Source organism: Hyaena hyaena, unplaced genomic scaffold, assembly GCF_003009895.1.
Source record: "Hyaena hyaena isolate Hyena2069 unplaced genomic scaffold, ASM300989v1 scaffold_285, whole genome shotgun sequence".
In the NCBI taxonomy this organism is placed as follows: Eukaryota; Metazoa; Chordata; class Mammalia; order Carnivora; family Hyaenidae; genus Hyaena; species Hyaena hyaena.
In genome coordinates this window covers 1019379-1044810 of record NW_024080917.1, presented here as the reverse complement: position 1 = coordinate 1044810, position 25432 = coordinate 1019379, and the positions used below count along the sequence as shown (strand labels likewise).

The 25432-nt window shown below is 61.9% G+C and overlaps 1 protein-coding gene and 1 non-coding gene across 2 annotated transcripts; one reads left to right on the top strand and one right to left on the bottom strand.

Moving 5' to 3' along the window:
* The first annotated feature begins 3149 nt into the window (after positions 1-3149).
* On the top strand, positions 3150-3309 carry LOC120241613. The gene has a single exon (XR_005530907.1). It is a non-coding gene; the product is annotated as a U1 spliceosomal RNA (small nuclear RNA).
* Positions 3310-14159: 10850 nt separating this feature from the next.
* On the bottom strand, positions 14160-20403 carry HS3ST6 (heparan sulfate-glucosamine 3-sulfotransferase 6). Its single transcript, XM_039246661.1, has 2 exons — positions 19991-20403; positions 14160-14883 (listed from the first exon to the last, which is right to left on the bottom strand). The coding sequence occupies exons 1-2, from the start codon at positions 20401-20403 to the stop codon at positions 14268-14270; spliced, it is 1029 nt and encodes a 342-aa protein (XP_039102592.1). The 3' UTR covers positions 14160-14267.
* Between the last annotated feature and the right edge of the window lie 5029 nt (positions 20404-25432).

Here is a 25432-nt window from a genome sequence, read left to right as displayed (position 1 = left end):
GAATACAGTTTAGAAGAGGAAGTCAGCCGCAGCGTGCATGGGGGGAGGGGAGGGGATCGGGCCGCTGAGCTCCATGCCACGGCGTCTAAAGGGAAGCCACTATGGCCCATGTTCCCACGCTGATCCTGCTGGTGACGCCGGGCCCTCCCCAGCGAGCCGGCCACAGGAAGGTTCTGGGCCGGGCCGTGCAGGAGCCTAGGGGCCTTCAGTGGAAGGCCTAGAATCAGGAACCCACGTTACACCCGCCTTGAACCTGAAACCAGGGGGCCTCGAGTGACCGGGCTGGAGGCCTCCCCGCAGCATATGGGGTCGTCCTTGCCAGATGGAGTGCGGCACCTGCTTGGCCCGGAACAGGGGGCTTCATGTCCCTTGCCAGCCCACGAGATAGTTCACACGAGCCCGTCACATGTTCCCACAGGAAGGGGGCACAAAGCCTGCCGCCCATACCCCGGCCGGGTCACTCTGTTCCCAAGTGCAGCTGCCGTGGCCCTGCGTGGCTGGCCATCGGTCCACGCCACCAGTAAGCTGCGCTTGGTCTCATCCGTCCAGTGTCGGGGGTTGAGCGTCCCCCGCCCCGATAGTGTGCGCCTCCCTCACCGACGGGCAGACAGGAGGCGGCTAAGACAGGCCTCCACGTCCCTACATACACCTGACGCTGAGGTTCTCTGCGGGGTGGCTTGTCCCCCCGTGGAATGCTTTGCGATGTCTGGAGACATCGTTGGTTGTCACAACCGGGAAGGGGTGGTGGCAGTAGCCGGTAGAGACCACCCTGCAGCGCACAGTACGGCCCCTACTACAGGCCAGGGCGGCCTGTGAGGTGAGGCGAGGCGAGGCGAGGTGATGAGCACCCCGCACAGCGGGTGACGGGTGACTCCCTCTGGCAAAGTCGTCCTTCACCCGGGGTCCAGAGCCTCCGTCCCAGGGCTGGCTCCCCCTCAGGCCCCTGCCTCCAAATGTCGGGGGACCCCGAGACTTCTCTGCGCCATCCTCAACCATCACTCCTGGGCGAGGGAACACGGTCCCGCGGGTTAGACCACCCCCTGCACGCTGCTGCTCCCGGATAAACGTCAGCTGGAACTTCTCCCTTCCACTTGCTGAGATTTGAGTATCAAGCTGGGGAAGAGGCAGCCCCAGCCCAGACAGCATATTTACACATCATACGTCAGGTAAGAGGCTCATATCTAGACTTTATAAAAAAGCTATTACAATTTTTAAAAAATGGACAATGCATTTTTTTTCACTGTTTTATTTATTTCTGAGAGAAAGACAGCATGAGCAGGGGAGGATCTGAAACAGGCTCCAGGCTCTGAGCTGTCAGCCCAGAGCCCGATGTGGGGCTCGAACCCACGAACCGTGAGATCGTGACCTGAGCTGAAGTCGGAAGTTTGACCAACTGAACCACCCAGGTGCCCCAGGACAATGTATTTTATTATTTTTTTAATTTTTAATGTTTTTTACTTATTTCTGAGAGTGAGAGACAGCATGAGCAGGGGAGGATCAGAGAGAGAGGGAGGCACAGAATCTGAAACAGGCTCCAGGCTCCAAGCTGTCAGCACAGAGCCCAATGTGGGGCTCAAACCCACGAACCGTGAGATCGTGACCTGAGCCTAAGTGGGACGCTCAACCGACTGAGCCACCCAGGTGCCCCTGGTGGGTTTTCTTTTTTGAAAATAAAATTATTTTTCGTGAAAAAGTAGTACTTGTAGTTGACCACTCATGGATCTATGGCAGTTATTTTTATTTGGTTTTTAATTTTTTTATAATTGTTATTTTTAAATGAGTTAAAGAATAGTTTTAATTTTTCTCAAGTTTAATATCTTTTTTATGTTTTATTTTTATTTTTGAGAGACAGAGACAGAGAGCAAGAGATCAGTGGGGGAGAGGCAGAGAGAGAGAGGGACAGAGGGTCCGAGGCTCGCTCTGTGCTGATAGCAGCGAGCCTAATGCACGGCTCAAACCCATGAACCCTGTATTTCATCATGACCTGAGCTGAATTTGGATGCCCCATGAACTGAGCCACCCAGGCACCCTTCTCAAGTTTAATTTCTAATATAAGTATCGGTGGCCATGGGCAATCACACCACACGGCACCTCCTGCTCAGAAGAACCCCACGCTTGGGGTCTCCTGTCACCGTCTTAAAATTCTTATTATCCTTGAGCACGCGTTTTGTAAGGAAAGTCCAACGAGACAAGAAAGCATGTCCAGGGCCCTGGGCCACCTACCTCGGGCACCGACGCCTCCGCCTTCTCCTGCTTGGGACCCGTCCACGGGGTCACCAGATACCACACAGGACGCACAGTTAAACTCAAATCTCGGGTGAACAAGGGATACATCTTAAACAGAAGCATGGCCCCGATATTACACGGGTCAGCTCACGCACAAGAATTATTGACTTACCCAACGTTCACATGTAAGTGGGCACCTTGTATTTCACTCACTAAATGAAACACTCTCCCCACCCTCCCTCCTCCTCCCCACCCTGCAACTGTAGCTGCGCAGAGACTAGGTGGCGAGGGAGGGAGGCCAGTGTCCCCCATCCTCTGCACCCCCGGCGACACCCTGGTCCTGGCAGGTGTGAGCCTCTCGCTTGCTCCCATCCAGCCAGGTACCTGCGCGACCGGGTGTGACGGTTTAAAGATCCTTGGGGTGGCCCCGGGGCGCCTGGGGGGCCCTGTCACTGTGGCTGGGCGCCAGGGCCCATGGAAGGGGGGTCCTGGCTTCAGAGTACCCCAGGCAGGCCGTGCTCCGTGGTCCTGGGCGGGCAGGAGGGGCTCTGTCAGGCTGGAGTGTGTGCGTACCCCTGGGTGCCTCTGACGATCCTCAGTCACCGGCAAGTGTCCTTGGCCAGCCCCCTGCCTCCCCTCCTCCTCCCAGCCTCTGACTCTGACTCGCCTGAACTTGCTCTCTGCGTACCGCACCCCGACACAGAGCACGGGGCCCAGCTGTGCAGCCAGCTCCAGGCGCAGGAGAGGCCCTGACCCATCAGACAGGGGATGTGACCCTGGCCCCCCCCGAATGAGGGTGGCTTCTCCCAGCCCAGGGAGCATGACCACCCTGTCTAGAGGAAGGCTGGCAAATCTGTACTCATTTCTTTTTTATTCAGTCACCTGAACCTGGAGCTGAAAGAGACCATTAAAACCAAAAAGCAATGCTTACCTGGCAAGGAAGATACCATGACCACGAAGGTGGTGTTCCCAGGATGAGGCGTGTCCATCGCACTCTGGATGTGCTGACCCCTGCGATTTCCCCAAATGTGGGAAACTCGACTGCATAATTTGTGGTACTGGAGACTGCAGTTGCACTTTGCCCTGGGGGGGAAAAAAAGCAGAGGGAAGTGGGAGGGAACAAGAGGAAGCCAGGAAATGGAGTTGACCCAGAGGGTCTTGGATTATGACTTTTTTTTTTTTTTGAGAGGGGGGTAGGAGGGGAAGGGACAGAGAAAAAGAGAATCCCAAGCAGCGCCCAGCGCAGAGCCCGACGGGGGACTCGAACTCACGAACCATGGGATCACAACCTGAGCTGAACTCGAGAGTCAGACACTTAGCTGCCTGCACCCCCCAGGCACCCCTGGGTTACAACTTAAATGGCCGCACGCAGTCCTGGCCGGGCTTGCTGCTTCCCGCTCCTGTCCCAAGCAGGATGTGGCTCTGATTTCCTTCCGAGTCTGGGCGGAAGGGGTTCTAGAGCCTCCAGCACTTTCTCCTGGCTTATCGTCAGCTAGGGCAGGGACAGACCCACAAGTCACCCCAGCACGTGCATGTGAGACGGGGCTCAGGTGAACTCCCCCCTAGGGCCAGCCAGCCCCAGCCTCCCCAGCGTCCCCGGGGCCCCCTGGACACCAGCCATGCCTGTCTCACTTCTGCAGAAGCCCGGCTCCCACCTCCTCTGGGAAACTTTGCTGCAGTGACCCCGAATTCACCCTCTGCCTCCCGGATCCCGTGGCCCCGCCTGGGCCCCATACACCCCATCAGCATCCTGAGAGAGGAAGGGGCTGGGCTCCGGGCCAGACAGATCTGGGCTGAAGGTCCGGCGGGGGCTTTTCTCAGCCGTGGGGGCTTCAGCGAGACCCTCAGAGCCTCCGTTTTCTCCTCCATAAAATGGAAATAGTGGTTACACTCATCCCTCAAAGTCCATTAAGACTGCCAAGAAACTAGGCTTGCGTCCCGCGGGAATGACGGGCTCACAGTAGGCACGCAGGAAGCCCGCAGCCTCGGTGACATCGTCCTGGTCACACCTTGATTTTCGCCTGGGGAGACCCTTGCTAGGCTTCCACCCACGGAGCTGTGGGAGAGCACGTTTGGGTGGCATCAAGATGCTGAGTCGTGGTGATTTTTTTCTTGTTAAAATTTCTTCGTTTTTGAGCGAGACAGAGACAGCGTGAGCAGGGGAGGGGCAGAGAGAGAGAGAGAGAGAGAGAGTAAGAATCCCAAGCAGGCTCCGTGCTGTCAGCACAGAGCCCGACACAGGGCTCAAACTCACAAAACCATGAGATCATGACCTGAGCTGAAACCGAGTCGGACACGTCACCCACTGAGCCACCAGGTGCCCTTTGCGGTGATTTGTTAAGGCAGCAGCGGGACGTGAACTCCAGGCTCCCTCCCGCAGAGCGGGCCGCGGCGGCGTCAGGTGGGCTGGCGGCCCTCAAACAGAAGCCTGTGACTCTCCCAGAGGTGGGACACACGTGTTCCTGAGGCCGTGCCGTGTCCCCCACACCCGGCTCCAACTCGCATCCAGGACCCTCACAGGGTGGGGGAAGCAAAGGCTTTTCCCCAACGCTGGCTAGTTGGGGCCACCGCGCCAGGCGGCTGTAAAAACGAGCTGCACTGTCTCCCGGCTCCAGAGGCAGGAGGGTGAGTTCAGAGGGTTGCAGGGCTGGGCTGCCTGGAACACGGAGGCCCCTTCCTGCCTCTTCCAGCCCATGGAGCTGCCGCCCAGCCTCGCTGTTTCTGCCTCCTCTCTGTGCGTCCCTGTGCGGCCACCCCTCCGAGGACGGCCGTCCCTGGGTACAGGGCCCACCCGCTCCAGGGTGCTCTCATCTTGAAATCAACTAATTGCATCTGCAAAGACTCTATTTCCAAACAAGGTCAGGGTCACAGGCTCTGGGTAGACATGAATTTGGAGGGGACACTATGCAATTCACCACAGACACCCCCCCTGCAGCAGATTAGCCCCCATGGCCTTGCTTCCTGCCAGCTGGGGCAGGAGCCCCCCACGGAAGGCCTGAATTCCAGCCTCAGTTTCCAACTCGGCTCAGGGACAGGGCTGAGAGGGGTCCTTCCCAGAGCTCAGGACCTCGGGCCTTGAGGAGTCAATCCCACCTTAGTCACACACCAAGCACGTCGCAGGACTCGAAACGGCCCCAGAAAAGCTCCTGGGACAGCACATGCCGTCTCACAGCCCCTCCAAGCCGCCGCCGGGTCTGGAGCACGCGCCCCTGCCCTTCCCTGTCCCCCCGACCCGAGCTCCACCCAGCGGCCAGGAGCTTCTGAAGGACCTGGCTCGTCTCCGCCACTGTCTCCGCCAGGGCCCGAGGACCCTTGTCTCCAAGCCCTCGTGTCTACAGCGAGCAGCGAGTAAACGCTTGCTTCTGGCGCGGATTCATGCGGAGCCTCTGATACTTAATGAAAACCAGGTTGCACCCCGCTGGGTCTCACCCAGAGCGGCGCCAGCCTCCCCAGCCCCTCCCCCCCCAGGAGTGGCAGCGAAGGTGACCTGGCAGAGCCACCCCCCACGTGGGCCCACTGGCAGGAACCACGGTGCCAACGGAGTCCCCATCCCTTGGCTTCCGGATCCTTCTCCACGCCTCACCATCCAGAGAGTGAGGGTGGCATGAACCTTGTCTCAGCCTGGCTCCTCACTTCCAGAACATTCTTCCTGGCTGGCTTACTGTGTTGTATTAGCTTCTGGTGCTGTGTAACAAATGAGCACAAACCCAGCTCCCACCACGACCGCACCGTCTCCATGAGTCAGGAGTCACAAGCTTCCCGTCAAGCTGTGGGCCAGGGTACGGTCTCATTTGGGGCCTGGGGGCTCCTCCCAACCTCACGTGGCTGTCGACCGAATCCATTCCCTTGCATGACTGAAGTCCCTGGCTTTTTGTCAGCCGGGCCGGCAGCCGGTGTTCCTTTCGATGGGGCCCCCATTCACAGCGCGCTGTCTGCTTTCTGCCAGGCCATCCAGGGGGTCTCTGACTTCTGTCCTGCCTTCCTGACCCCCTGTTATGGACCACATGTGCTCCCAAAACTCACACGTTGAAACACTAAGCCCTCAGGGGAGGGAGTTAGGGGTGGGCCTTTGGGAGTGATAAGGTCAAGAGGGCGGAACCTCAGGAAGGGGACCAGGGCCATCAGGAGACAGAACTGCTTCCTGTCTGTGCTCTCCGCCTCCTGTGCCCGCCACCCCCCCCACCGAAAACAGCCAACCGCAAGCCAGCACTCTGCCCCGCCAGACACCAGCCCCACAGCGCCCTGATCCTGGACCTGCAGCCTCAGCCGAGTGTGTGCCGTTCAAGTCCACCCCCCCCAAGACGCTCCCTTTCTGTTTCTGTTTTTTAAGAGGTGAGATTCATAGAACATAAAAGTACCCATTCCCAAGGGAACAATTCAGGGACATTGAGTGCCGTCACAAGGCTGTGCGCCTACCCCTCTGACCAGTTCCGCACCATTCATCCCTCCCCACCTGTTAAACTAGACCCCCTTCCAGGAGCCCGCGGATTAGGTCAGCCTCGCTCCAGACTCTCCAGTACGAAATCCAGAGCGGGCTGATGAGCAGCACACGTTGAATTCGCGAATTCGCGGGTCCCACGCCATGCTCTGGGTGGGGGTGGTTTATAGACGTTCACAGCAACGGCTGGAAGTCTTGGGGGCCGTCTCAGGGTTCCGCCAGCCACCCCTGTCCCCCCCAGGGGAGGGCTGTGAGGGGGAGTGCACACGGACCCCTCCCACTGGAGCCGGGGCACGGAGGCTCAGCCATGAGCAGGTAAACCAGCTCCTGTAACACATGGCCCTCCTCAGCCTCACTTTTCTCATCTGCAAAACGGGGTAATAACACAGCTACCTGATGGGGAAATAAAATAAAACTGATTGGGGTGCCTGCGTGTCTCAGTCAGCTGAGTGTCTTATTTCGGCTCAGGTCATGACCTCACGGATCGTGAGTTCGAGCCCCACCCCACCCCTCTGAGCTGACAGCTCAGAGCCTGGAGCAGCTTCGGATTCTGTGTCTCCCTCTCTCTCTGCCCCTCCTCCACTCACGCTGTCTCTCTCAAAAATAAAATAAACATGAAATAAAATAAACATAAAATAAAATAAAATAACACAGATTGAGCATCTGCCTGGTCCCGGCACCGCACTGAGAACTTTCACACCTTCTTCTGGGCCCAGGAAACACCAGCAGGCATTATTCTCATCAGCGTCTGTCTCCTTCACTTCTTTCCCAAGCTCTCTGACTCCCCAGACTTCTGGGTCTTTCTGAGCTCATCATGAGGCCGTGAACTCCTTAGGGACAAAGGGATCCTGGCTTCGTTTTTCCTTGCTTTCCTGGGCCTGCCTGTGAGTCTGTACCCCAGTGATGCTCTCTCCCCGGCCTGTGTGTTCCCCAACTTTGCAGCCGCCAGGACCCGCCAGTAACCAAAGAACCATTCCCCTGTACACATCCTGTAGAGGGGGGCCCCCCAACCCAAGTCCAGGGGGTCCGGCAGTTTCCGGAGGCTTCTCCCAGACAAGCGGTGCAGTTGGTGGAGGAGGGGCCCGCTTCCCGCCCTCCCCCGGGAGACCGGCTTCCCCTGCAGTGGGTGGTCCCCGTGTCCATCTCCAGGTGGGCTTTCCCCCAGACACCCCGTCCTCACTCTTGGAAGCCGGAACAGGCGCAAGAGGGTCTGACCAGTGCGTGGCTGTCAGAGGCTGGGGCGGGGCTGGGAGCAGAGAGGCAGCGAGAAGATCTCTGAGAACAGCAAGCATCCTGTGTTCCTCCTAATCAGAGCCCTCGAGTACGAAATCCTCTTGGTGACAGTTTCGCGTTAACTGTCTTGGTTGAATGACTGTTTCCATGCAGCTCTTCCAACAAAAAGCACATGCAGTGTGGCTCAGATGCAGCCGTTTTATAAGAAAAAACCCTCCACCTCAAAGCCGGGAGCTTGGCTCTGGCTGGGAGAAGAGTCCCGGCCGCTTGTCCCAAGGCCCTGGCAACCTGGGAAGTGCCCGTGCTGGGGGTCGAGGAAGAGGAGTCTCATCATTACCGAAGGCGGGGACCCAGTGTCCCAGGCCAACAGGGCTCGAGGACACGGCCGCCACCTGAGGCCGGCTGGCCAACGGGTCCGCGTGCATCTATCTGGAGGGTCTCCTTGGCACTGGTGGCCTGCGCTCCGTGGGGTCTTCCCGGCGGCTGCTGTAGGCAGAGTCCCCATCAGCGGGGCCTTCCGGGCGTCCTGGCCACAGCCTGTCTGGAGACGCAGCCCTGCTCCCGGACCGCAGCAGACTGGCCTCCGGAACCCACACGGGCCCTGCCCGGCACGCCCTCCGTCAACCCCACCTGGGGTTTGGAACAAACCTCTTCTACCCGGGCCGGCTTGCCCCGCGTCCACTGTGCCCCCAGGTTATTCCACGGGAGTCCCCGGGCTCACCGGCTTTGCCCTGAGGCTGTCCAGGCTTTCTGTGCGGCGCAGGGAGGGGGGCAGGGGGGCAAGACAAGCCCCTGCCGGCTGGTCTCCCCAAGCAAGGGGCCACAGAGCGGCCTGTGCCGTGAGTTCAGGCCCGGCAGTGGGGCCCGGAATGACCCCACGTCACATTCACGTCTGAGATGAGTCTGAGCTGGGACCCGGGCTCCGCAGCTTGCCGAGGGCTGGGGCTCCGAAGGCAGTGGCCGCTGGCTCAGACGGGCACGAGGCTGGTGTTCTGTTTTCTTAGATTTTGTGTCTGCCTGCCTGGCACCCGTGAATCACGCCTCCCCTGTGGCCCGGAGCCCGCGCTCCGACCCGCGCCCCACCCAGCTCTCTCACACCGCGCCAGCCGTGCCCTGTCCTCAGTCACCCAGCGCCAGGTACCACACCTGCCCCCAAGATTCAAAGCAGCCAGCCCTAAGCTGTGTGCCCTCCCGGGCCTGCTTCAGGGCCCACAGGGCTGCGAACAGAGCCCTTCCCCTGCTGCAGAGCCCGCCCCCTCGGCCCCCACGGGACGAAGTCTCTCGCTGTCAACCTCTGTCCCCTTACACCTGTGCTGGGCACTCCTCAAGGGAGCCTTCATGCCCTTGGGTATTAATAACCCGTCCCCATATGCCAGTTTTCTATGGATGCCCCTTTTTTAAAAATTTTTAATGTTTATTTATTTTTGATAGAGACAGAGACACCATAAGCAGGGGAGGGCAGAGAGAGACGGAGAGAGAATCCCAGCAGGCTCCACGCCGTCAGCACAGAGCCGGACACGGGGCACAAACCAGTGAGATTATGACCTGAGCCAAAACCAAGAGTCGGATGCTTAGCTGACTGAGCCACCAGGTGCCCCTATGGAAATCCTTTTTTAAAACTTGAGATGAGAGGTGCCTGGGTGGCTCCGTGGGTTAAGCGTCCGAATCCTGGTTTTGGCTCAGGTCATGATCTCGCGGTTCATGGGTTCCAGCCCCGCGTCGGGCTTCCTGCTGTCAGCACAGAGCCTATTTCACATCATCTGCCCCCTCTCTCTGACCTCCCCTGCTTGCGCTTTCCCAAAAAATAAGTATTAAAAACAAACAAAAAAACCCTGAGAAGTCTTACAATAAAGAGGTGTGTAGTTTAAAACGGAGGTGAAATTCACGCTTCAGGAAATCTCATGTTAAAGTGAACAATTATGTGGCGTTTCGTGCATTCACAGCATTGTGACTGCCACCCCGACCTAGTTCCCGAACATGTTTATCCGCCACCAACGGGACAGCCAGGGCCCAGTAAGCATTCCCCAGGCCCCTCCCCCAGCCCCTAACAACCCCGCCTCGGCTTTCGGTCTCAGTGAATTTGCCCCTTCTGGGTGCTACACATCAACACACCCATGTGATCTGCGACCTATTGGGCCAGGTTTCTGTCCTCACCTTAACGTTTCCACGATTCGCCCTCGCTGTGGCGTGTGTCAGAACGTCCCCCCTTCTCGTGGTGGAAGAATCGTCCACCACACGGACAGGCCACACTTTGTGTACCCCTTCATCTGTTGATGGACGCCTTCATTGTTTCCACCCTTCCTCGTGGGTAAGGCGGCCATGAATTCCCCTGTACAAGTCTTTACTTGCACACCGGTGTGTAAATCCTCCAGGCTACACGCCAATGGCCTATTTTACACCGACGGTTCTCCTCATCCAGCCCCGCAGCACCTGACCTCCCACCTCGCACCCGGAGGGTCCCACAGCCCCCACCCCCACCCCCGCCCTGGCGGTCTCCTGCCCTGTCCCCTCGTCCGTGTGTCCTGGGGCTTGCGTGGTTAGTGCTGTTCTCCGGCCGTGCGGAGGGTGGCCTCCCTCCTCGGGGAGCTCACCTGAGACAGACACGGAGGAAGCCGAGAAAGACTGAGCTCAGAGCCAGAGAGCCCGGGGAGGAGTGGAGGCTTCCCGCTGGAGGGGGGGAGGCCCTGCGGAGCCAGCTGCGGGTCCTGCGGCTCCAGGGGCTGAGCCGGACACAACGGAGTCGCTGGATCCCGAGGCCACAGCTGACTCGCTCCCTGTCCCTGCACCCCAGCCTCCCGACCCATCCCCCGGGCCTGGGCCTTTGCCCCCAAGGAGAGACCCTTCAGGAGTCAGCCCTTGCCAATTTAGGAGAAAACTTCTAGAAAGGGAGAGTCCCACAGAAATGAACCACTGGGTTCATGATGTCAGCACATTGCCAGCCCCTTAGAGCACAGCATCCAGGGGCCCAGAGGGGGTCCAGGGGCCCAGAGGGGGTCCAGGGGCCCAGAGGCTGCCTGGCCACCAGAGGAGAGCGTCGAGGGTCCGCATGTTCCTGGCCCTCCCGGGTGCGGCTGCAGGAGGCCCTGCTTGGACACGACGGCCCAGCCGCCCCTTAATAGGGACAGGAGCTTCCCGGGAGTGGGCCCGTCTGCAGCTCAGGAAGGGCCCTGTGGATCTGGCTGTGGGGACATGGAGACCAGGCCCTTCCCCAAAGCACCACTGCTCCTGGGGTGAAGGGGGCTAACAGGTGCTGCCCTGAATGTACCTCTCTTTCTAGACGTTTCCCCAGGGCCCAGCTCCCCCTTCCACACCTGGTCCTGCCCTGCAGCCACTCTTAGGAGTCTGGGAGGGGAGTGAGCAAGGTCCGCCCACCAGAGCCTCCAGCCCCGGAGAGAGGGACCACCTCCCGGGAGGACCTGAGTCAGCTGCAGGTGGGCTCCTGGGGTCCCCAGGCTGTGGAGCCCCCACCAGGGTCGGGGGGAAGCCAGGGCCCACGGACGGCGACGGGCTCCCTGCAGGGAGAAAAGACTCAGGTCTGGAATCTCGCATCTGCAGCCCGGCACGGAGGCCACTCACGTCCGAATCCGCTCAGGGTCTCCAGTGCCCGCAGGGTAAGGCCCAGGGTGAGGACCCCCATCCTCACCCAGACGCACCTGCCTGTCCTGGGGGTCAGGGAGCAAGGACCCCGTGGGCCCCCAGCCTGCACCAACCATGGCCCAAAAGTCTGGGCAGGTGAGGCAGAAGCAGCCCCTCCGCAGGCGTCTCCCAGCCCCTTCCTGGACACCCGAAGCTGTGAGGACCCCCCACTCCCACCCACCTCATCCCAGTCCGGCTGGCTGAGGAGGAGCAGAGAAGGGGACTCTGGCCCTTTCTCCCCCACTGAGCAGAACAGGAAGAAGGTAGCTGAATCAGCACTTTGTGCCCCATCTGGAACATTCCAACATGGAAAACCCACTGAGCAGCTGGAGAAACCATTGAGGGACTTTAATTAAAGGCTGATGACTCTCCCACAGAGTCCCACCCCCACACACAGCAGGGAAGATCCACCGCATCTGCCCTCGGTGTGTTCTGAGGCCCAGCTGGGCACCCGGCTCTGGGTGCTGGCGGCCGGGCCCAGTTCCCACCGGGAGGGGGTGACGGCTCCCAGCCAGCTGACCCTTTCTCCACACTGTTTCCAGTCTGCCTTCTGCACCAAAGCCAGACAAACTGGTGGCTCCCACAGCTCTGCTTCCAGGAAGCTTCCGGAAGAGAGAAGTGGGTCATGTGAGTGGGCTCAGGAGAGGGACTCTAACTGGAGGGAGGAAATGAGACTGGTGTGAGGGCACAGCACCCCCCCCTCCCATTCTTACACTGTCTCCCTCTCAGTCCACACCTGCTGTGGGGAAAGGCATCACGGGCAGAGCCTATGCAAAGATAATTCAGGTGGAGACAGGTGGAAGGAGCCGATGGGGCAGAAGCGTAGGGGTGAGGGGGGCATGAGGCTAGGGGTGAGGGCAAGCCGCAGAGGGCCGGCACAGCTGCACTCAGGCATCTGCTCTTCATTCTAGAGGTGGTGGGGGTGAGGGGGAAAGATCAGAGCAATTTAAAATAATGGGATCTGGTTTTCTCTGAGGCCGCTGGCGGGCGAAGAGCTCAGTCCAGAGAACAGAAGAGGGGCCCCTGAACCCCTGAAGCCAGCCGGGCAGGAGCTGGTCCAAGTTTGCACACGTGTGAGTCCGGGAAGAAGGAGAAGCATGCACGGCCCAGGCTGGGAGCCGCCTTCCCTTCTGCCCCTGACACCCCGGGCAGGCCGCCAGGCGGTCCCTAAGTGGGACCGCAGCCCTGGGGGCCGGGACAGAGGAGCCAAGCCTGGTGCTCGCCGTCCAGCTGCACAGAGGCCCTTCCCCGACACCGTTCCTGCAGATCGGGCCACCCGCCCCCCCTCCCCACGCCCACATCAGAGACCCGAGCCGGGAGGAGGCTACAGGTGCATCTCAGCCACATCTGCCCACATCTGCCGCTGCGTTTCCACCAAGGTCTCTCGGGACCAGCCCCCAGTCCTGCCTCTGGCCTGGCCCCAGTGGCAGAGCCTCGACCCAGTGCTGGCTCCTCAGGACAGTCCAGACAGGAGTCCTCTGGGCCCAGAACCAGCGGGGGAAGACTCCGGGCCGCTGAGGACAGATGTCCCCAACCACCTCCCCACTTCCTGTGGAGCCTCTTCTCACAGACAATCAGTTGACCCCAGGTGTCTACCACGGGGCTCAGAAACAGTAGCCACCATGACTGGTGGCCCACTGGCTTGCAGTTAGCCAGAACGGGGGTGGTGGTGACAAGTAAGCTGTCACTCCCCTGGAAACCCTCCCTCATTTCCACCCTGGGGCCCGGGACAGGCAGCTGCTCACCTGACACCGTCAGGTCCCGTGAGGGCCCCGCGCAGCGTGGGGTCATTGTCAGGGGGCTTTGTGGGCACCTGGCAAGCAACCCTGTGGTCAGGAGCAGGTGAGGGGGCCGCACTCTCCCGAGGGCGGGGGGGTGGGTAGGGCACCCCAGCCCTCCCGAGTCTGGCCTCAGGGTCTGAGCAGGCATCTGGGCTGCAGATGGGCATTCCTCCTGCTCCCCCGCCCCCAGGGAGGGAGCCCTTCCTGGAACACAGCAGATCTGGGGCATCCGGGGCCTGGGGGAGTGGGTGGAAGCATTGAGTTGCAGGGTCTGGAGGGAGGGAGACGAACGTGAGTGTGGCCTGTGGTAGGCAGTGCCAGACTGTCCCCAGGGGCTCGGGGACTGTTAGAACCTCTACCCTGCCTGTCACACCCCCTGTAACGCAGCCTCACCCCATTTCCAGGGGGGAGCATCCCACGGGCACTAGGACAGGAAATTAGCTGTGGCCGTGGGTGCAGCCCTGAGCTGGGCAGATCCAACTTTCATCCTGCCCTAGCCCTCAAGTGGGCAACACGGAGCCTCAGTTTCCTCACCTACAACACAGGGACAGCACAGCTCAGCATCCCGGGGCTGACAGGAGAGCCTCCAGAGTCTGAGCTGTGTGTCACCGTGCAGGCCCCAAACCTCTCTGAGCCTCAGTTGCTCATGTGCGACAGCGGCCAAGCTCACTGCACACGCCAAAGGATGGCTCCCGTCTGAGGACTGGGTTTTGCACTCGCTCCGGGTCTGCAAGCAGTGCCCCGTGGAGACAGGTGGTATGATTAGCATTTCCCTGGGCAGTGGCGCCTCCGGCCCCCCTCTGGCAACCGTCAAGGTTACGTGGAAGAACACAGACCCAGGCTTTATTTCTTAAATACTTTTCCCTGCCCGTCTTCTGTTTGCAGGCTCCATGGCCCGGCAGCGGCAGGCATAAATTAAGGTTAGCGAGTGTCCCTGGGCAGGACTGTCCTCCTCAGTCCCAGCCGAAGTCCTGGCCGGTCATCTGGTAAAACCTGCGGTTGAAAGGCCGGTAGAAGTCCCGCAGGCGCCGGACCACAGCCTCGGGCACGCGGGGGTGGGGCCGGCCCTTGGATTTGCCCAGGCAGCGGGGGCGGCTGCCCCCCTGGGCCTTCTTGAGGCAGGGGAAGCCCTTGGTGGCGTTGAAGTAGAAGTGCTTGTCCGTGACCACCCGTTTGAGGCCCAGGAAGTCCTGGACGCGGCCCACCTCTCCGGCCGGGTCGCTGACCAGGCGCTCCCCGCTGACGAACAGGAAGCGGGACAGGGGGAAGAAGCGCAGCCAGTTGGCCAGGTGCTGGGCATACAGGCCGATGCGCACAGCGCTCCAGGCCGTGTCCACGGGGCCCAGGCCGTGGCGGAAGGCCAGCGCGCGGAAACTGGGCAGGCCCGGGGTCTTGGAGAGCGTCTGGGCGTAGTCGGAGATGGCCCGCGTCACGGGGTTGCGCACCACCACGATGAGCTTGGTGTCCGGGGACATGCCGTGGATGCGGCCGGGGGCCTCCCGGGTCACGAAGTAGCTAGGGGTCTTCTCCATGGTGATCTGCCCGTCCAGGCTGCGTGGCATCAGGCTCCTGTGGGGCCGGAGGAGGGGCAGGTGACAGTGGGCACTGGCCCCCCGGCCCGGGGCGGACCTCCCCTTCCTCCAGGGAACCTCCCCACCAGACCCCCACCCTGGGTCCTCGGGTGGCCAGATACAGGCTGTGAGGCGGCCCACCCCCTCCCAGAGCCGGACGCGCCCACACCTGACACGGCTGTGCTTCCTACCCCGACCCCATCCTCACGAGGCCAACGGCCTGGACCTGCCACCCACATGGCTGAACCTGCCCCCGGTCCCCCTGCCGGTCCCTGCCCTGTAATTACCTCCCATCACACACTCAGTAAGTGGCTGATGGCATCCCCTAAATTAGGCCATTAATTATGGACAAGGGTGCCCTCTCACTCCCTCCCCAGCACAGCTTTCTCCCGCCTCTGACCACAGCCCTGCTAATTCTCACGGACCGGAATACCCAAAGCCACTAGCACGGCCCAGCACACTGGAGAACGGCTAGTGCGGTGGCCTGACGGCCCGTCCCAAGGCCGCAGCCGCCCAGGCCTCCCAGGCCTGGCTTGGACCCCAACGTGTAAGGCTGCAGTGACGAGGGGAGGGGAGCACGAACCCCATCCCGAGGTCCTGGGGGACTCGGCTGATGGCGGCCCCCTGACCACACCAAGCCTGGGGAAGCCCATCCTGAACCAGTATCCCACGGCCACGCCCACCAGCCAGGTAGTACAGGGTGCGGCGGGCAGGGTGCGGCGTGGCCAGCTGAGCAAACAGCTCTGAGGGAGGGCTGGGAACTAGGTCAACAGAGGCAGAGGCTCCCGGGATGTGTGGGAGGGCGCGGAGGTCTCCGCCCGGCTATCCCTGTCTCCTGCCCCGCTGACAGCCCCCAGGACTGGCCCCAGACAGGAAGGTGGAGTTCAGGCTTCACCCAGCCTAGGTGACCCGCAGACTCAAGCCCCTGGGAGGCAGAGCCCGAGGCTCCTCTTCCTGCTCAGATGCCCCCACAAAACCCAGGTCAGGGGGACACAGGTGCACAGATGCACGAGTGGGGGTGCTTGGCTTGGAGGGTGCGGGCAGTGGGACGGAGGTGTGCACATGGGAGTCCGGGACACGCCCCTGGCTCCCTGACTCCACCCTGTGGGCCCAGGGGCATCAGGTGGGCTGCACGGTCGGCCAGCTATGGGGGGCTCCCCACTCCTGCCCTGGGCAGAGCTGGTCTGGGAAGTCACAGGGACAACTCTGCTTCTCCCATCTCTGTGGACTGCTCACTGCCCCATTTGACAGGCAGGCACACTGAGGCTCTGAGAGGAAGCAGGAAGTACCGGGGTGGGCGTCAGCCCGCAGCCCTGCCCTGCACCTCTTGGCCTGCCTCCTGCAGCTGGGAACCCAACGGGGAGCAGTACCCAGCCCTCCCCATTCAAAGGGACAAGTTCAAGGAGCCTTTGGGTGGTGAAAACGCCAAGGGCTGAGGCCCACGGCGACAGGGGTCCCTTTCCATGACAGGGAAGCCATAGGTCCCTGCACTGGACCTCACTGCTGATACCCACAAAGAGACACAGCACCACAGAGCATCAGATGTCACCACCCCCCCCTCCCTCCCCCCAACCCCCCCCCCCCCGCCGTCACCCTCCTCAGGGGAGGAATGTGCCTGGATTGCTCAGCGAATGCCTCCCTCCCATCTTTGACATGCTCTTTCCATCCCTTCCTTCACCCCCAGGCACCAAGTGATCCCAGGGATGCGCCCTCTTTCCCTTCCCAGACTGGGCACTTTGGCTTCTGAGTATCCCCCACCCTCACCCCTGCCTGGGGGGATGCGGGGCTGCAAGGAAGACTTAAAGGGACATCAGCACCTTTCTCCCCAAGGAAGTCAGAGGAGCAGAGACAGAGAGGTGCCTCCAGACCGCCACCGGGAGGGGAGGACATGAGGCACGAGTGGGGGGGCGGGTGCAGACTCTCCTGACACACTCCTGCCACAAGCTGGCTTTGAGCTCTGAGATTTCGGGATCAATTACTCTCCCCAGGCCTGGCCAGGGCATGGAGTAGGGTGGGGATGGGGGCCTTTGGGGGGATGGAAGAGCCCAGGGAGGAAAAGAGGCGCAAGACACTGACCCACACACAGCAAACATGTGACAAGCTGTTCTATGGACACCCCCCCAACATACACACACACCACCCCCACAGCTCATCTGGTCTGCATTTCCCTGCGGCTTCAATCCAGCCCTGGGCGACTCTCCCTCCTCCGTCTGGGCCTCACTCCATGTCCTGCACCTCTTCTGGGCCCCATCCAGCCTGCCCTGGGGCAGAAACCAGTTCCGGGTAGAACCCGGCAGTGCTGGGAAAGTGGGGGCATTGAGCGCCCTGCCACACGAGTCTCTCTCTCTCTGCGTGAGCAAGGGAGATAAGCCCCACAGAAGCCTGGTCCATCCCCCCACAATCTCACACCCCACCTTCACTGCTCCTGCTTGGGCCCAAGGACCGGGGGGGGGTCCCCCTGCATCCCTCCCCATCTCCTCTCGCTTTTCCAAAACACTGTGGTCAAAGTAGAGCCCCCACCTGCCCCCAGACAGGGCGCTCCTGCCTGAATGGACACTGTGGGGTGTTTGTGTGACGTCAGCATCTGCCAAAGACAGTGAAGGAATAAAGGAACAAATGCGGAGTGTGAGGGCCCTTGAAGGTCACAGTCCCCAAGATAGAGGACCCTCAAGGAGCCTGAGAGATGAACTTCCTGGAGCCCAGGGAGAGGGAACAGTTGGGCCAAAATCAACTTTGAGCAGCCCAGGACCTACCTGCCTAGTCATGGGAAGGACCAAAGTCACTGCCTGGAATGAGATTGGTCACAGCCCTGTGGGCAAAGGGGGGGGGCTCCCAACAATTCAGCTGGGGGCACTAGCTGTTGCCCCTCTGCATGCTGCCCTGACCCCCCACCCAGAACAAGGCTTGGCACTGGCTGGAGGTCCAGACCAGGGTCCTGAGAGCAGGTAACACTGTCCCTGGGTGACCTCTTTGCACTGGGGGAAACTGAGGCAGGGGTGGGCATTTTCAGAGGCTCGACGCATCCTCACGGCCGGGTGAAAGGACATGCAGGCACAGAGACACTGAGCCCCCCTCCACAGCTGTCCGGACGCAGCCACTGCCCTTGGACACACACACTTCGGAAGCTCAGCCAGCCTGCACTGGCCAGTGAGGGGTCAACGCTAGCCGGCCTGACAACTCCGGGTTCCTGGAGGCCACCGAAACCTGACCCTCCACCTCCTCTGCATCCGCCCTTCCCCCCAGTGCAGGGGGCTCTAAAAATGAGAAAAGAGAAAATCTCTTCTCTTTTTTTTGTTTTTGTTTTTGTTTTTAATGTTTTATTTATTTCTAGGAGAGAGAGAGAGAGAGACAGCGTGAGCAGGGGAGGGTCAGAGAGAGAGGGAGTCACAGACTGAAACAGGCTCCAGGCTCTGAGCTGGCAGTCAGCACAGAGCCCGACGCGGGGCTCGAACCCACAAACCGCGAGATCATGACCTAAGTGAAAGTCGGACGCTTAACCGACTAAGCCACCCAGGCGCCCCAGAGAAAATCTCTTCTCCACCAGAGCCAGACACGCTCCTGAATCCCCCGGCCCCCACTCCGGGCACCCCAGTATGCCAGGAGCCCACTACCCAGAGCTGAGAATCTGGCCCTGCTGCCTCTCAGAGGCCTCGTCCGCCTCCCCCCCCCCCCAGAGCTGGAGCATGCACCCAGGGAGGGCCCCGGACCCCAGGCTTCGGGAGAGCCCTCCGGGACCAGCGTCTGCGGCAGCCCCTCCTTCCCAGCCCAGCGCCAGCCCACAGCTCCTTGTAGTTAAAGCGCATGGGGTCGGGCGGGCTCTGAAGTTTGCTGTAGCTAACGGTGTGTCCTCCAGGGTCCTTCCCATCCCCCTCCTCCCCTCTCTCCGCCTCTCCTCCTCCTCTTCCTCTCTCTCTGCGCAGCAACAGCATCCCAGGATTAGGGATGCTTTGGGACGCTGCAGCACCGACGGAGTGGGATAGCTGCCTCCCCCTGGGCACCAGCACGCTGGGGTTCAGCCAGCAAGGTCCAAGGATAGACTCACTTTCTGGTCACCACCCGGTGACCCGACTTCCCTAAGACCCCCAACAGCAGTAACCCTTCAGAGCTCAGGAACCAGGACCCCCCCTCCCCCGTTCTCAGTGGGGCTCCGCCAAGCCCATGCAAAAGGCAAAGATAACAAATGGGAGGGGGTAGGGGTGAGGGGTACTGGTACATTTGAGAGTCAAGAGCCTGGGTCCTGCCACCCTGCACTCCCCATTAATTCACCTGGTGACCTTGGGCTGGGTCCTCTCTGCCCCATAGCTTGGGGATGAGGTGAGAGCCGCGGGGAGTGGGGTGACTCACTCTCCATCTGTAAGCCCTCGCTTCCCCGCAGGAAGGGACAGGCAAGCTTGTGCACAATCGAAGGAGGCAGAGGGCAGGGCAGGCTGCCTCAGCGGGGGGCTCCTCCACATCTACCATGACACCCCAAGGCCATCCAGACAGGCAGCGGGACAGCTACAGGGCCCCTCGAGTGAGGCGGGGGTCCCAATCGCCACCCTTCCTCCTTTCTAAATAAAGCGAGACTCTGTCCGGACCCCCAGGACCACAGAGAAGGATTCCTCTTCTCAGGACTGGGAGTCTGGGGAGGAAGCAGGCGCTCTCTAGGAGGTTACCGGGAAAACTCTTGGGGTGACTGGCCAGAGGTCAGACATGCTCCCCCAGAGTGATCCAGTGGGGAAGGGCGGGTGAGTATAGAGCGTTTCTAAGGCTCCTCAACCCCCACTAGCTTCAAACCACTCATGTAGGATCGAAGCTTCTCCCCGCCAGTCTTGCGGAGGCCCCTCAGCAGCCCTGAACCAGGGTTTTCCCCGGAGTTTCAAAGTTTCTGGGAGCCCCGCCGCCAGCGACCGCTCCCCGTTTCCATAAACCCCAGGGCGGAGGCGGGGGGACCGCATCAGCGGGGTCAAGCTCTCGCCCCCCACCCAGGCGGGTCTCGGCCCGGATTCTGGACCCCTCGCCCCGCCGCTTGCCCAGTGAGACCCCAGGGGCGCATCACGCTGTTGCCGGAAGGCCCCGCCCGGGCGCGCCCCGAAGCCGCCGGGCCGGGCAGGCCGGGCGCTCACCGGTACCAGGCGAGGCCGCGCTCGTAGCACCTGTCGAAGAAGTGGGGCTCAGAGCCGAGCGCGCGGACGTCGGGGTGCAGCCGCAGGAACTCCAGCAGCGCGCGCGTGCCGCCCTTCTTCACGCCCACTATGAGCGCCTGCGGGAAACGCCGGCGTCCCGGGCCGCCGGCCACGCGCGGGCCTGGCGCCCCCCGGCTGCCGACGGCGCGGAGCGGCTCAGCGGGCGCGGGGCCCGGCACCCGAGCGCGGGCGGCCGGCGGGCAGCGGCCCGGGAGGGCGCAGAGGCAGTAGGCGCCGAGCACCAGCGCGGCGAGGAGCAGCGGCGCCCGCGGCGCCCGCGGCCCGGCCCCCGGCCCGGCCCCCGCGCCCTGGGCTCCCCCGGCCCCGCCGCCCAGGCCGCCGCTACCTGCCATAGGGCTGGGCCGCGCCCAAGCGGTGGAACGCGGGCTGCAGCGGGGAGCGCATCCCGGCCCGCGCCGCGCTCCGCCAGCCCGCGCCCGGCTTCGTCTCCGCGCACCGCCACCCGGCGGGCTGGGAACGGGCGGGGCGGGGCGGAGGCCCCGCCCACTCGCGAGGCCCCGCCCCTCCTGCGGCCCCGCCCCCGGGCCACGGCCCCGCCCCCGGGACTCGCAGGCGCGGAGGGGGCTGAGGCGCGACCCGGGGCCCCAGCCGTGACCCCAGCCGTGACCCCGACGCGCCCGCTTGGAGACCTGGGCTCCAGCCTGCACGGTTCCAGGGTCGTCACCACTGCCCGCCTGGATGCTGCGGAGACGGGTCGGGTCTCAGGGCGGCGACAGGACTGAGATGAAGACCCCGGGACCGGCTCTTCGAAGGCGGATTCCCGCCCCCCTCGGACAAGGGGGCGGCAGCAGGTGCGCAGCTGAGCGTGGACCCAGGCCCTGCTGCTCCCACGGTCCCCCGAAATGTTGAGGGAAGTCTGAGAGGAGAACGGGGCGCGCTTTGCCGACAGGTGGCTTGCCATTCATCGGGTGCCATCCCCGGCGGCTGGAGAGGGCTGACAAGTCCGATTACCATCAAAGTCCTGGGAGGCAGGCTCCGGAACGACAGGCGTCTGTCCCAAGGCTCCGCTCACTGTCCCCTGACCCTTTCTACCCGGTCACGCCAACTGTCTGCGCAGCCCAGACCACCTGGCGTTGCCCTGGGACGCCAGGGACCCACCTCTGATGCTGGAGACGTGGCTCCTGTATTTGATGAGAAGATTCTGGAGAGGTGGGCTGGGGGACTGGAAGGAGGAGCCCGGGTTCCATCCTAGGAGCTCCTGCGGAGGCGCTGGGATTCGGGGGCCAGGGGCCACTCATGGGCCGTGCCGGGCGCTGGAGAGTCTGGGAAGTTCACGCAGCCCTTGTTCACCCAACCCCCAACACAGCACAAGGAAAGCAGAGAAGGAAAGACGGCTCAGTGAGCAAGTCGCAGGCAGATGGGGAATTGGACCAGTGTCCTCTCTACACCTGTGCCCAGGACTTCCTCACGGAAGGTTGGCGCCCCATGGGCATGGGCTCCTGGGAGAGGCCGGCCTCCGGCTAGCTGCTCAGACGCCGCTGCCCTGGGTGCTGCTTGTTCCTGAGACTAATGGCATCTGGACAAGTCCCAGAAACCCCGGGCACCTCCAAAAGACAGGGGTCTCCGTGACCCCCAAGTATTTCCAGGTCTCTCACCTAGAGGCAGCCCAGAACCGAGGGGGCTCTGCAGAGCCAGTGGCATGAAGACCACCGATCCGGGGCCCAGCCCGGATCCCAGACACCAGGCCTACACTGCCTGCCAGGGCCTCAGCCAGGACCCCTGCAGGCGGGCGGCTGGCACAGTACTGTCTGGGGTGCCTGTTGGTACACACAGGGTCACGGGAAGTTCTTTTTCTGGTCTAGCTACAAAGTTCTTCAGTGTGTTCCAGACAGACTGGTTCCCCTGAGAGCTGTCCTGGGTGGGGCCCTGCTCTACCTGCAGCACCCACCCCCGGACTCAGCAGACCCCTCTCAGGGCTCCGATTTCCAGCATGAAGCGCTGGTGGCCCCTCTGTCTCCCGGGCCTGGCACAGGGAGAGTGGCTTCCTCCTCCGGCCTCTGCTCATGCTGCCTCCTACCGAGAAAGCCTTTTCCTCACACCCCCCCAGCCCCCTATACACACACACCTGCGCAAGGATTTTCTGGAAAAGCAGGACACACATGCTGGAGGCTGGGGAATGGGGTCCGGGGACAAGGATAGTTTCCTAGCGGATCCCCTCCCTCCAGCCACCATCCGTCACGGGAGAGGTAGGGGCAAATCTGGGGACACCCAAGAAGGCAGCCTTGGGACATTTGCTCACCAGTGCGTCCCTAGCACCTAACAGAAACTGGCATCAAATAGACACTTGACAACGGCCAGCCAGTGGAAGGATGTGCATGGAGGGAGAGGTCAAGGAAGGCTTTCTGGAGGAGGTGACCGTCGGGCAAGATTCCTCACACACAGGGCTGCCACCCCCTCCTTCCCGGGATGTCTGAGTGGCTCCGCCTATCTGCCTCCGCCCTACCTTGCCATCAGGGACCAGCCCCGGCTCCCACTGGCTCCTTCCTGTGTGATCTGGAGACAGTGGATCCCCCTCTCTGAGCCACATGGTAGGAAGTGAGCAGAAAGAAACCAGGCCTTGGGAGCAGGGGTCCGGTAGCTGTCCCTGCACCCTGAGAGGGTCGCCCGCCTGCTGCCCTGCCAGTCTCACCTCCGCTGCCCGGAGAAATGTACCAGCAAGCTTCTCTGCCCAACGGATCTCCCAGGGGCGTCTCTTGGCTCTCAGGCTCCAACATGGCTCAGTCTGGAGCCGCTGCCCAGGCAGGACAGCCAGGCAGAGACCCGCCCGTCCATCCGCCTCAGGCCAACCGTCAGACGTCGAGGTAGCCCGGCCTGACGTGCCAGCTGGCAGGCAGGAGCGAGAACTGGGAAAGGCTGCAGCCTGATGGAGCAAGTAAACACCGTCCCTGGAGGAGGTGACAGCGAAGGCCAGAGCCGAGGGGGACACAGGGCAAGTCTCGGAAAGGAGGCCTGGGGCGCAAGGTCACGGCAGGAGGAAGGCCCAGCCTGGCCTCACAGACCCATGACTCAGCTGCATCTGAGTCCCCTCCACAGGCTGTAATTACCCCCTTTGTGGGTGATTTTGATCCCCATCTGTCTCCAGCTACCCCCGAGCCCGGCAAGGGCAAGGATCGGGTCAGTCTTGACCACGGCGAGCGCTCACGAATGTTTGTTGAGTGACTGAGTGGACTGGCTGTGTGTGTGAGAGAGTGCGAGTGACAAGAGTCTGTGTGTGCACCCCGCCCCCGCACAGACGGTCCCCTCCCTGGGGTGGGCACCCCCAGCGTGGGCCCCCACAAGCAGCAAGGCGGGTGCGTCAGCAGCTGCCCACTCTGGAGAGTGATTACTAACATCATGCGGTCCCTCCCTCCACGGGGGACAGCTGGGTGGGGGGGCTTCCAGGAGCTCCCTTCCCTAGAACCACACCCTTGCCCCTCACCCCGCTTCCGCAGTCTGCTGGGGTCCTGGAGCCTCCAAGGGGGGCCGAGGGGAGGGGCTGCGGGCGAGGGCAGGCCCAGCTGTCCTTGATTTGTGTGGGGTTTTTCCACTTCGGATGCCGGATTCGCCGGAGCACAGAGGATGCGGTTTTCTCCTGGAGAGGGACCCCTGAGAGATGTCCACGCACCTACCCCACCCACCCCCGGCCCCCACTGTTGCCAGTTCACCCTGGTAGGGAGCAACGAGGTGGGCCAGGAGCACATGGCTGGCGGTGGGGGCACGCGACACAGCACCGTGCTGGCAGCAAGGACTTCTCAGTGCTGGAGGCTGATGCGAGCCCAGCTCTGCACCCTCTCAGCAGGTGACCTTGGCAGGTAAGGTGTCAAGTCTCTCTGAACCTCACTTCCCTGCTTTATTGAACAAAGCTGACACTAGCCCCCATGCCTCTGCGTGTCTAGCGCCTACTCTCTTTATGACAAGGAGGCAGTGGGCATGTGACAGTGTAACCCATAATTCATCGTCCTTGGAGAAGAGACCGGAGAGGAGACTTTGCTGGGGCCTGGCTGGCCAGAACCCAGGGCCTTGTTCCTGGTGACCAGCTCTGCCTGGGGACAATGCGGTACAGAAGGGTTTGCCAGGGCAGACAGGGTTCCCGGGGTCAGGAGGGATGCATGTAAAGGCTCCCTCGACCAGGAGTTTCTCTGTCTCTGTGCCCTTAACCTGCTTGAGAATCTCTGTCTCCATTTCACTCTGCCCCTCCTCTGCTTGTGTGCGCGCTCTCTCTCTCAAAATAAATAAATAAGCATTAAAAGAAACAAGACTGTCTCTGCCCCCACCCCATCCCCACCTCCTCCAGCTCCACAGCCCTGAGCCAGGCCTCAGACATAGAAGCCCCCAGCACCATGGGGAAGGCCGGGCAACATCTAATGGCTCCACATGAGGGCCCTGTGCCCTGGCAAGGGCCCCGTGGACACAAAGGTGACTGTGAGCACGTTCCATTAGCAGCCAAGAATCTGACGCAGGCTAAGGAGCCCCATGCTCTGCAGAGGGCACAGGACCCTGTGTGCTTGTGTGTGTGTGTGTGTGTGTGTGTGTGTGTGTGTGCGCGCGCGCGCACACGCGTCCACATGGTGGCGGTGTTCAGAGGCTCGCCCACCGCTTCCCAGCCTGCGTCTCCCCACACACAGTGATCTACCCCCGGAAGCAAGTCCAGCCTGGCCAGTGGACAGGACACCCAGAGATGGCCGCCCTCCATCCCCCCTCATTTCCAGGGGAAGCACCCCATCACCACCGTTAGACAGACAGCCATGCCACCAGTCTTGCTGCACTTGGCCTTCAAGAAAGAGCCAGAACCCAGATGCCAGGGCAGAGGATCTTGGGGCCGGTGCCTCCGACTCCTCCCCTTCCCATCAGCCCCCTCCCTAAGCTGCAGGCTTCCTGCAGGACCTGGAAAATTGACACCCCCCCCCCCAGACAAAGTGACTCTGCCCTTGTCACCTATACCGGCCCTTGCTGTCTCCCTCTGACTCCGGCTTCCCTGCCCTCCCCCCACTTCCAGACACACACCAGGGGTGCCTGGCTCAGAGATGGGGGCCCAGCAAAAATCCTCTAGACTAAGGGAACAAGAAGGCACTGGAGACAGAGGTGGGGGAGGGGAGGGGACAGTCCTGGGCAGCAGGCAGACTGCACAGCGGGGGTGCAGGGCACTGAGGGCCCCGGCTCCGCTCCGTTCCCCCCGAAATGCAGCTGCCAAGCCCTTTGAAGCCAAGAGTAGCTTGTAAATGTCCTGGTTGGAGATGAAACATGATAAGAGTTGAAGCCAGGGCCTGAAGCAGGGAGAATCTCTGCCTGCAGACAGGCCCGGGGGGCGGTGAGGGGCAGGGGTGGAGGGAGCCTGTCTGCAGGTAACCCTTGGTACTTCCCCCCCCACCCACCCACCCCTGT

Coding starts and splice junctions, on each gene's coding strand:
- HS3ST6 (XM_039246661.1), bottom strand. CDS start 20,403: ATGGCAGGTAGCGGCGGCCTGGGCGGCGGGGCCGGGGGAGCCCAGGGC. Junction 14,884..19,990: donor CGCGGCCTCGCCTGGTACCG/GTGAGCGCCCGG, acceptor CCGGCCCCACAG/GAGCCTGATGCCACGCAGCC.